We start from the raw sequence: 12,425 nt of genomic DNA, 5'->3' as shown, positions 1-12,425 counted from the left end.
TGAGACATTGCACAGCAAATTCTATAATGCAATTTCACCTGTTACTCTTATGAAAATGCAACATATGAGGCTAAAACATATTTGTGGGGAAAATTTAAGTTTCTTTATTTTCACGGCTCAACTTCTGTGAAGCATCTGACCTTAGAGTTAAATGTACTCACCACACCCTGAGGGGTCTAGTTTCCAAAAATAGTGTCACTTATGGGGGATTTTCACTGTTTAGGCACATCCAAGGCTCTCCAAAGGCAACATGGCATCTTCCAATTGTTCCAGTAAATTATGTATTCAGAAAGTGAAATGGTGCTCCTTCCCTTCCGAGCTCTGCTGTGCGCCCAAACAGTGGTTTTCTTCCTAATATGGGGTATCGGCGTGCACAGGAGAAATTACACAACAAATTTATTTTGTGGTCTAATTTTACTTGATACTATTGTAAAAAAAATATTTGGATCTGAAGTAATTTCTTTGTGAAAAAAAGTTAAATGTTCATTTTTTTCTTTCCACGTTCCAAAAATTCCTATGAAGCACCTGAAGGGTTAATAAACTTCTTGAAAGTGATTTTGAGCACATTGAGTGGAGAAGTTTTTAGAATGGTGTCAATTTTGGGTATCTTCTATTATATAGACCCCTCTAAGTGACTTGAAATTTGATGTGGTCCCTAAAACAAATGGTTTTGTACATTTTGTTGGAAAAGTGATCAACTGGTCAACTTTTAATCCTTAAATCAAAAAAATTTTGGTTCCAAAATCGTGCTGATATCAAGTAGATGTTGGAAAATTGTAAAAATGTCAATTTTTTTACAAATAAATGCAAATCATACCAAAGAAATTTTACCACTATCATGAAGTATAATATGTCATGAAAAAACAATCTCAGAATAACTAGGATCCAGTGAATCGTTCCAGAGTAATCTAATATATAAAGCTCAAAGTGTGTATGTATGTATGTGTGTATGTGTGTCCGGGATTGGCATCTGCACCATCGCAGCTACAGCCATAAAATTTGGCACAGTCACACGTCTGGACCCCGAGAGTGTCCTAGGCTATGTTGTGAGGCAATATTTTAATCCCGCGCCTTCCAATTCACCAAACAATTTTGCCCCTATCTACATAATGGGGAAAAAGTGTGTGCGTGTCAAGCCCCGCCCCTCAATATGATGTCATAATGCCCCTATTTGCATACTGGGGAAGCAGTGTGTGCATATCAAGCCCCGCCCCTCATTATGATGTCATAATGGTTGCCATGGCGACGCTGATGTCATCATAGGTTGCAAGCCCCGCCACTCATTATGATATCATAATGGTTGACTATGGGATGGAGGATGTGTGATGAATATATGGGCACCGGACTATGGGATGGCGGATATGTATGATGGGCATATGGGCACGGGACTATGGGATGGTGGATATGTATGACGGGTATATGGGCACGGGACTATGGGATGGTGGATGTGTGATGGGTATATGGGCACTCGACTATGGGATGGAGGATATAAAAACTCGAGCACAGAAACCATGATATGACCAATTTCCTAGTCAATAATCCAGGATGGGAATTTAACCCTATGGAGCTCCTCTACACTGAGAAATACACAAAAATGGAGTCTATAACCCATAACCACAAATCTGCATATTTTCATTAGATATTTTATTAAATACAAAACGGACTACAATTATTTACTTCATGTGAAAACCATAAACAGAGAGCAGATGGTAAAAATCCAGGTGCACCGGTAAAACTACAGCGCACTGTAACATGGTCCAGCAAAAAACACCACCCTATAAAACATACATATCATGGTAAAATGCCATATAAGTAAAACCTCATAGTCATATGCAATGCCAGTGCCATCTTAAACATGATGAAAAAGGTCTATCCACAAAGTAGGGAACATAGGGGGGATAATAAAATCTGTTGGTTAATTACCCATGCTGGATTCCATGCAGCAGTATGCACCCCTTTGCGCGTTTTGCGATAGCTTCTTCGGGGGGAGCTGGTGTTGGACCTGTTGCGATTCATTCTCACCCACAATATTTTCACCTTCAAGGACCGATTTTTCTTACAGAAGTGTGGTACAGCAATGGGGGCGGCTTGTGTGCCCTTCTACGCTAACCTCTTTCTCAGTTTTTGGGAGAGGGGTTTGCTATTGGACGGCGCAGAGGCCGCCCCTCAGATCCTGGCCTGGTATAGATATATCGATGACATCTTGTTTATCTGGCAGGGCTCCAATCCGGATCTGGAGTCCTTTATGGTGGGTCTGAATCGCAATGGGTCCAACATCAAGCTTACATATAATTATAGTCAAAAAATGTTGTCTTTTCTTGATTTGGAGATCAGGGTTGACGATGACGGCCATATTCAAACCGATATGTACCGTAAAAAAACATCTGTTAATTCATTTTTACATGCATCATCGTCAAACCTGGTCTCCACATCAATGCCTTTGAAAATTAGAGGAATAGATCATGTCAACATGGGGATTCAGGGTGGCGATAGTATTCGCCTCCTTACACAAAAAGAATGCTGTTGGATAGTAACTTTGGGTACAATGGCTCCTTCAGGCTTAAATGAACAACTTAGCTTTGCCTCGTATTTATGAGCTCGCATTATCTGCTTTCTAATGGTCACTGTGTTTTATATTTTGTTTTTAATTTATATTGTTTCTCTTTATTTAGTCTGTGATACTATATTCTCGGAATTACTCGATATGCCTGGTTTCTCGAATTCATGAAAGAATGGAGTATGGAACTGCCTGGAATCCTTTAAACATTCTGCTGCATAGTTGGAAATGCTATGAAATGACAAACAACATCTATATTTGAATATGGAAAAAAAAAAATTATATACTTTTTAAATGTATTTTTTTGTGTGAATATTTAATTATAATGTAATTTCTAACAGCCCTTTCGGGTATAGCGGTCCATACTTATATATCGAATTATGGTTCTTGTGCTGCCATTTGATGTATTGATGAAGAGTGGGTAGTAATTGCCCTTTAACAATATGTCGGGGTCTGACATCTCTCGCTAGTGCGCATGTCTCAGGTGCGGGCGTGGGTGCCAGCGTCATTTCCGGTGTCTTTTGATGATGTCGCGGCTCACGCAGGCACAGTGTGGACTGCGCCGCCATCTTGATGTCGGGTGTGTTGCTTGGCACGGCCCCCGACAACCCGTGATATGCGCCACCAATGGCGCGCTCCAGCCAGGTATTTAAAGAGGCATAAGAGGGACTCTCAGTATACCCGGTCTTCTCCTCCCCCCGAAGAAGCTATTGTGAAACGCGCGTAGGGGCGCGTACTGCTGCATGGAATCCAGCATGGGTAATTAACCATCAGATTTTATTATCCCCCCTTTGTTCCCTACTTTGTGGATAGACCTTTTTCATCATGTTTAAGATGGCACTGGCATTGAGGTTTTACTCATATGGCATTTTACCATGATATGTATGTTTTATAGGGTGGTGTTTTTTGCTGGACCATGTCACAGTGCGCTGTAGTTTTACACCTGGATTTTTACCATCTGCTCTCTGTTTATGGTTATCACATGAAGTAAATAATTGTAGTCCTTTTTGTATTTAATAAAATATCTTTATATATAATGAAAATATGCAGATTTGTGGTTATGGGCTATAGGCTCCATTTTTGTTTGTGTATTTCTCGGGATGGAGGATATGTAAGATGGGTATATGGGCACGCGACTATGGGATGGAGGCTATGTATGATGGGTATATGGGCACTCGACTATGGGATGGTGGATATGTATGATGGGTATATGGGCACGGGCCTATGAGATGAAGGATGTGTGATGGGTATATGGACACGGGCCTATGAGATGAAGGATGTGTGATGGGTATATGGACACGGGACTATGGGATGGTGGATATGTATGATGGGTATATGGGCACGGGACTATGAGATGAAGGATGTGTGATGGGTATATGGGCACTCGACTATGGGATGGCGAATATGTATGATGGGTATATGGGCACTGGACTATGGGATGGAGGATGTGTGATGGGTATATGGGCACTCGACTATGGGATGGAGGATATGTATGATGGGTATATGGGCACGGGACTATGGGATGGAGGATATGTATGATGGGTATATGGGCACGGGACTATGGGATGGAGGATAATTATAATTTGCTATAACTAACCACAGTTAGTTACTAAACTGTGTTCCAAATTATTATGCAAAAAGAGTTTAGGAGTGATAAGGTTAGAATTTTGTTTGTCATTTAAACTCATTGATGGTGATGTGTGTCAGGGCTCTTTATATCACTGAAAGCAATTGCAGAGACCTGTGCACATTAGTTTGGCCGGTGTGTCCAAATAAAGGCAGGACTACTTAAGAAGGCTGTTCCACATTATTAAGCAGCCTACATTTTTTGCCAAAATGGGAAAGAAAAAGGATGTGTCGGCTGCTGAGAAGCAACAAATTATGGCGTATTTAGGTCAAAGCATGACTACAATCAACATTGCCAAGACACTTCATCGTGATCATCGCACAATCAAGAAGTATGTAGCCGATTCCCAGCACACACATGTGCGTGCTGAAAAGGAAAAATTGAGGACTCTTTCCAACAGGCAATTGCGTCAGGTTAAAAGAGCAGCTGCAAAAATGCCTTGTCATAGCAGCAGACAAGTTTTTGAAGCTGCTGGTGCCTCCAATGTCCCCCGAACAACAAGATGCAGGGTCCTTCAGAGGTTTGCAGCTGTGCGTAAGCCATCCTGTCGACCACCTCTATCCACTGCACACAAGCAGAAACGGCTCCAGTGGCCAAACGAGACATGAAGACTGACTTCCAAACTGTTCTGTTCACCGATGAGTGCCGTGCAACGCTCGATGGTCCAGATGGTGGAGTGGAGGATGGCTGGTTGATGGACACCCCATGAAAACATGGCTAAGGCGCCAACAAGGAGGAGGTGGAGTAATGTTTTGGGTTGGAATCATGGGGAGAGAGATTGTCTGCCCCTTTAGGATCCCTGAAGGGGTAAAGATGAACTCCATAACCTATGTGGAGTTTCTAAAACAGCACTTCCTGCCATGGTTCAAGAGGAAGAACCGTGCTTTCCGCAGCAAGATCATTTTCATGCATGATAATGCACCGTCTCATGCTGCAAATAACACATCTGCATCTCTGGCTGCTATGGGCATAAAAGAGGAGAAACTTATGGTGTGGCCACCATCTTCCCCTGACCTCAACCCCATTGAGAACCTCTGGAGCATCATCAAAAGTAATGTCTATGATGGCGGGAGGCAGTTCACATCTAAGCAGCAGCTCTGGGAGGGGATTCTGTCCACAGGCAAAACAACTGAAGCACAAACCATCCGAAAACTGACAAATTCAATGGACGAGAGAGTTCAGAAGCTTCTTTCCAACAAGGGGTCCTATGTGCAAATGTAACATCACCTAGAAGAAAGTTTTGACTTGAAAACTGTTTGTTTTCATTTTGTAATAAGCTGATAATGCTTATCATTCCACAACTGACCATTTTTTGTTCAAAATAAAAATAAAAAGGTTGAAAACTCTGCTGTGCATAATAATTTGGAACATGCATTGTGAGTGTTTCTGATTTTTAAAAATATACTGTTTTCATAGGCAGTTTGTTCAAAAACATTGCAATTATACTAGAATATTAGATGACTGGAAAATAACAATGACTGCAATTCATATAGGTAATTTAGAGAAAATAGGAGGAAATATTTTTTGCATAATAATTTGGAACACAGTGTATGCCCGGGCAGTGCCGGGCTCTTCAGCTAGTTACCTCATAAATTGACAGTAGTCAGAATTGTATAAATTGGCCTGGTCATTAACGTGCAAATCACCTTTGGGGTAAAGGGGTTAAAGAGGTTTTCCCATTATCATAATCACTGATCTCTGCCACCATCCTCAAAATAAAAAAGTGTTGATTAGTTGTCAAAAATGAATGCAACACTAGTTATACATTTTTATTTCTGGTAGTTCTGTTTCTTGCTATTTGTACTCGTTCTTTGCCCAATATAACAAAATCTCCACAAATCAAATTCCTAGTAAATTTGCGACCAATCTGAACAATGAGAAACAAAGCATGAACCTATGATGATGATGATGATGAAGATTAGAGATGAGCAAACTCGAACGGTAAAGTTTGGGGTTCTTACTGGACACCTATTGTCCTATGCTGAACTCCGAATACAGACTTCTCCTGGAAGTCTGTTTTACATTTATGGAGTCTGGAGAGAGAGAAAGAGAGAAAAAGAGGGAGAACTTAAGTTCCGTTGGGTACCAGAACCTGAACCTCCATCGATCCACTCATCCCTACTGGAGATGAAAATAGCTTTTAGAGTACATGAGAATTCAGATAGATAATCTGAATAACTGATGTGTAACATCATAGCATGTCATCATGGAGCCGAGCAAGAATACCGCTAGACATGCAGCAATGAAGGTAGTAGCTTGTAAGATGTAAGTGCAGCCTTAAGATGCAGCTACACTCCATGGCTCGTCATGCATTGAGGCTCATTCTGGCCCAGAATGTCTACACTATTTTTAAATAAAACTTTACAGCAATTGGTAAAAATCATGAACGGAGTTTTGTCCTCATGTGTCCACTCGCAGTGTGTGGTCTCAACATGAAAGTAGAAGCATAAATATTTAATTATCTTCTGCATATTTATTATTCTCAATATTGGATTTTCCTAATTGTCAACAGGACCTACGAGGAAGCGTGATTAAGATTTGCAAATTTCTTGGGAAGGAGTTAGATGACGAAGCAGTGGACTCTGTGGTGAAAAATGCTTCCTTTAAGAACATGAAACAGAACGATATGGCTAATTACAGTCTTGTGCCACCTGATTACATGGACCTGAAGAAAGGTCCATTTATGAGAAAAGGTAAAACTGATCACCATATTGAGAAAAAATATGTACCGTTAAAGTCATATCTTGCGTTCATTCTGCACTAGGCAATTTCTGTTATACCTTCTCCTGGCAAGTCAGACTGAAGGTATGAGTACAAAGTGATTTTATCTGCCGGATTCCACCTATAACTTGTCTGAAAAGCTTAAAAAAAAAGAAAAAACTAATTAACTTATGCGCAGCAATGTCAAAATAACTTGCTGTTCATTGGTCCCATCGTCTGTAACTTCTTTTAAATTCAAGCTTCAAAAGCCATAAATTGTCTGAAAGATGTGACCAGGCCAATATTCAGGTTGCACAAGCTTTTTTACCTTTTTCCGTGGGGTATGCTATATAACCTGCCTGAAAGGGTAAACGCTAAAGGTCTGAACATATGCACTGCAATGTGAAAATGGTTTGCTGTTTAGGTTCCATTAATTGTTTTGAGCTTCTAAAGAGGTCAGAGGATCAATAAAGTGACTGGTCCAAAACGGACAAACAAAAGATGTAGAGGAAAAACTGATGAAAAAAAGAGATGCAAAATAAGACTTCAGGAGAAAAGAAACCGGCATGTCATGAAGCGTCTTCAACCTGAAAAGTTTTTGTTGGGTTCGCAGACATTTAAAAGACATAGTGTGCACATACTCTAATGGTGACCATACCCTAAAAGTCACAAATTAACATAAGACTAACGGTGACCAAACCGGTCAATACCAAAAGGTTCAGCTGACAGTGCAACCTTTCCTCATAAGACAGGGTTTGCAGACCGGTCACCATTCTGGTCGCTCTTTTCTGAACTTGCTCCAGTTTGTTGATGTCTTTTTTAAAATGTGGTGCCCAAAATTGGACACAATATTCCAGATGAGGTCTGACCAAAGAGGAGTAGAGGGAAATAATTACTTCACGTGATCTAGACTGTATGCTTCTGTTAATACATCCTAGAATTGCATTTGCCTTTTTTGCTGCTGCATCACACTGTTGACTCATATTCAGTCTGTGATCTATTAGTATACCCAAGTCTTTTTCACATGTGCTGTCACTTAGCCCTATTCCTCCCATTCTATATATGCTTTTTTCATTTTTATTGCCCAGATGTAGTACTTTGCATTTCTCCCTGTTAAAAACCATTCTGTTAGTTGCTGCCCACTTCTCCAGTTTATTTAAATCTTTTTGAATCCTCTCTCTCTCTTCTCTAGTATTAGCTATCCCTCCTAGCTTTGTGTCATCAGCAAATTTAATCAGTTTACCCTCAATTCCTTCATCTAAATCGTTGATAAAGATGTTGAACAATACAGGGCCCAGGACAGAGCCCTGTGGTACCCCACTTGAGACATTCTTCCAACTGGATGTGCAGCCATTTACGACCACTCTTTGGGTCCGATCACTAAGCCAGTTATGAATCCACCTAACAGTTGCCTTGTCCATTCCATACTTAGTCATTTTTTCAATAAGGATTGTATGAGAGACTTTGTCAAATGCTTTGCTGAAGTCAAGATATACTATATCTACAGCATTTCCTTGATCCACCCAATCAGTAATACCATCATAGAAGGAAATTAAATTAGTCTGACATGACTTATTAGTTACAAACCCATGCTGACTCTGTTTAATCACTTCATTCTTATCCAGGTATTGACATACATGTTGTTTAATAATTTGTTCAAAGATCTTTCCTGGTATAGAAGTCAGACTTCCCGGCCTATAGTTGCCTGGGTCCACCTTCTTCGCCTTTTTGAAGATAGGAACAACATTTGCTCTTCTCCAGTCTTCTGGCACTTCTCCTGTTCTCCAAGAATTTTCAAAGATTATGGAGAGGGGTTCAAAAATTTCTTCTGCTATCTCCTTCAGTACTCTGGGGTGTAATTCATCTGGACCTGGAGTCTTCTGGGACTTCTCCTGTTCTCCAAGAATTTTCAAAGATTATGGAGAGGGGTTCAAAAATTTCTTCTGCTATCTCCTTCAGTACTCTGGGGTACAATTCATCTGCACCTGGAGACTTGAATTCATTTAGGTTAGCTAAGTGCTTCCTCACTATATTTCTGTTTATAGATATCCTGGATTCTTCTATTCCCTTAATAGGACAGTGAAGAACAGTTGATGTTACATTTCCTTTCTGAGAGAAAACAGATGCAAAATAGGAATTTAGAAGTTCGGCCTTCTCAACATCCTGTCTTACCATTTCATCATTTTCATCCTGTAAAAATCCTATAGCATTTTTGACTTTTCTTTTACTTTTGACATATCCCCAAAATCCTTTATTATTGCTTATGACATCTCTTGCAAGCCTCAATTCATTGTCAGCTTTAGTTAATCTGATTTGTGCCCTGCAGGTTCTGCAGACAGTATTATATTCCTCTTTAGATATGCCTCCCTCTTTCCATTTTATAAACCTTTTTTTCTTCCTTTTTAGCATGTGCTTAAGTTCTGTGTTCATCCATCCTGGCTTCCTTAAATGCTTCCTATTCTTCCCTCTTTTCAGAATTGTTAACAACTGTGCCTTGAGAATTTCATTTTTCAAGATTTCCCATCCTTCCTGGACATTTTTGTCTTTAAGGATATCCAGCCATTAGATCCCTCCAATTCTCTTTCTGAATCCCTTAAAATGTGCCTTTCTGAAATCTAACCGTGACGTCTGAGTCTTCACAGGTCTTCCTCCTCTAGTTATCCAAAATTCTAAAATAGCATGGTCACTACCTCCTAGAGTCCCAGCCACTTTTACCTCCTCAACCATTTCCTCCGTTTATAAGTATTAGATCCAAGGTAGCAGTTCCTCTTGTTTTCTCCCCTACATTTTGGAAGATAAAGTTGTCAGCAAGAGAGGATAAGAATTTCCTTGACCTGTTAGTTTTGCCTGAGAGATTCCCAACAAATGTCTAGATAGTTGAAATCTCCCATGACAACTATGTCATATTTTTTGGAGAACTTGGCCATTTGATGCATAAAGAGTTCGTCCATATCTTCAGCTTGCACAGGCGGCCTGTAGTAAATTCCTACAATGGTGTCCTTTCCATTGTTCTGTCCTTGTATTCTTACCCAAACAGTTTCCACAGAACTCCCAGTCTCTGAATATTCAATCTCTGTGCAGATATACGCGTTTCTAACATACAATGCGACACCCCCTCCTCGTTTATCAAGTCTGTTTCTTGCAAATAAGTTGTATCCTTCTAGTCTTGTATTCCAATCATGTGTATCGTCCCACCAAGTTTCAGTGATTCCAATGACATCATATTTCTTTTCCTGTGTTAGTAGTTCCAATTCTCCTTGTTTGTTGCCCATGCTTTGTGCATTAGTATAGAAACATTTTAGTTTGTGATTGGTTTCTCTTTCTCCAATATTTTTATTAATTAGATTCTTTTGTCTTTGTTCTTCCTTTCCACTTCTAATAGCAGAGTTCTCAATAGCATTTGTCAGGTGTATGGCTTTTTCTGGTCTTTTGCTTCCCTCCCCATGTTGTTCTAGTTTAAAGCTCTCCTTACAAGTGTAGCAAGGGGACTTCCAAATACATGTTTTCCAGTCTTCGTAAGGTGCACCCCATCTCTAGCAAGTAGTCCATCGTAAAGGTAATTCAATCCGTGATCCATAAATCCAAATCGTTGCTGATGGCACCATCGACGTAGCCAGTTGTTCACCTGCAGAATCTTATTCCACCTCCTTGCTCCATGGCCATCCACTGGGAGGATGGAAGAGAAGACCACCTGCCCTTCCAGTTCTTTCACTTTCTTGCCTAAGTCTTCAAAGTCTCTGCAGATGGTTTCCAGGTCGTTTCTTGCTGTGTCATTTGTCCCCATGTGTAGTAGCAGGAATGGGTAGTCATCTGTAGGTCTGAAGAGTCCTGATATCCTGTCAGACACATCTTTAATTTTTGCACCTGGAAGACAGCACATTTCTCTTGAAGTTATATCCGGTCTGCAGATAGCGGCCTCTGTTCCTCTCAACAGGGAATCCCCCATGACCACCACTCCCTGTTTCTTTTTCACAACGTTTTTCTTTCTCCATCCAGGAGGACTCTGAAGGCGTACAAGGTTGCTGTTTGTGGGCAAAGTCTTATCCTGATGTATATCTTCATCGTTTTCCTGCGTGAGAGCCTGGTACTGGTTCCTGAGAAGTATGGGTGCTGACTGCCTCCTGATCCTCCTGCTTCTCTGGGTCACATGTTTCCATTCCTCTGTTTCTTCAGGTGCACTTCGAATTTCTTCTCTTTCTGTAACATGAAGAGATAATTCTGCTCTGTCTAAGAACTCTTCACCTTCCTTAATGATCTTCAACATAGCTAACCTCTCTTCGAGATTTTGCAACTTTTCCTCCAACAGGGACACAAGCTTGCATTTGTGGCATGTGAAGTTTGGCTTTTCCACTGGTAAGTCTGTGAACATGTAGCAAGAAATGCAGCTCACCAAATGGCTCCTGGCCTCTTCCATATTGAGATTTCTTAAAAACGATGAAAGATGAGCCAAAATTTGCGCGCGGTTTTCCGATTTCCTCTTTTCAGCTGCAACGGCCAAAACCCAGTGATCGTTGAGCTCGCAGAGACTCTTCACTTATCCCAGTAGGCACTGGGAATATGCAAATGATCTCCTCAAGACTCTTCCCCTGGTTTTCCGATTTCCTCTTTTCAGCTGCAACGGCCAAAACCCAGTGATCGTTGAGCTCGCGGAGACTCTTCACTTATCCCAGAAGGCACTGGGAATATGCAAATGATCTCCTCAAGACTCTTCCATCTCTTTAAGCAACTGTAAACACCTCACTTGTTAAAGTTGACAGGTTGCTCCAAAAGCCACATTGTGACTTTGGAAATCAGAGTCTCATGGTGACCAGGTTGCGGGATGCAGTGAAAGGCAGGAGACAGAGCAAGAGTTAACTGGGTTTTAATCAACAGTGGGATACTCCACGCAGGGAGGTAAAGGGTTAAACAGGGAATAAAACAGTTCAGTGTTGAAATGGTGGGTAGGGACAAAGAACATGAAGACAGTAGGGACAGTTCTTGTGAGATTAACTTATCCTATCCGCTGATACTCAGGCCGTGGGTGCTGTGAAGCAGTGATGGTGCCAACAATAGCTAACGCGATGCTTGTCCACGTGGGCCCTGGAAATAATGGTGATCCGTCTTCTGGCAGCAGCGGTTGGTCTCGGGTACCTTCCGCTGAGCCCCTAGTCCATGCACCAGTGTGGCTGGAAGGATGGAAGCCACCACATGGTCTGAGCCCAACGTGGTCCGATAAAAGTATAGTTGGAAAACAGAGCGCTGATAGCAGCTCCACTCTCGGTCTCTCTCAAGCGGCACCCAAGCGGTACTCATGGGCCCAGAGCGCTCATCTTCTTGCTTAGTCACGATCAGTGGGCGCACTGCATGTCTTTTCTCACAAGTTCTGCTGGCAGCAGTGGGTATGCAAATTGGCATGTAACGCTGCAGCACTGCAGGTAAATGCAGAGTAACGCAAACTCCACTAGATGGCAGCAGAGTGGCGGGAGGGCTGGAATACTCCTCAGAGCAGACCAGCAGCACGGCAGCATGGCTACCACTAGGTGGCAGCAGAATAGTCAGACA

General features: G+C 41.5%; 1 protein-coding gene across 4 annotated transcripts in view; it reads left to right on the top strand.

Moving 5' to 3' along the window:
• LOC141050266 (sulfotransferase 2B1-like) overlaps positions 1-12,425 on the top strand; it is a 136,192-nt gene that overhangs the window by 114,833 nt on the left and 8,934 nt on the right. For 3 of the 4 annotated variants that reach the window (XM_073547150.1, XM_073547152.1, XM_073547151.1), the window contains one exon: positions 6,697-6,877. In XM_073547150.1, coding sequence (XP_073403251.1) covers positions 6,697-6,877 — 181 coding nt within the window. Of the gene's footprint in view, positions 1-2,672; positions 4,054-6,696; positions 6,878-12,425 lie in introns of those variants that run through there. The other variant, XM_073547153.1, reaches the window with a different exon arrangement.

Source organism: Dendrobates tinctorius, unplaced genomic scaffold, assembly GCF_039654945.1.
Source record: "Dendrobates tinctorius isolate UK_male_01 unplaced genomic scaffold, ASM3965494v1 ptg000151l, whole genome shotgun sequence".
NCBI lineage: Eukaryota > Metazoa > Chordata > Amphibia > Anura > Dendrobatidae > Dendrobates > Dendrobates tinctorius.
The sequence above is the reverse complement of the archived record's forward strand: the minus strand, read 5'-3'. Positions and strand labels throughout refer to the sequence as shown.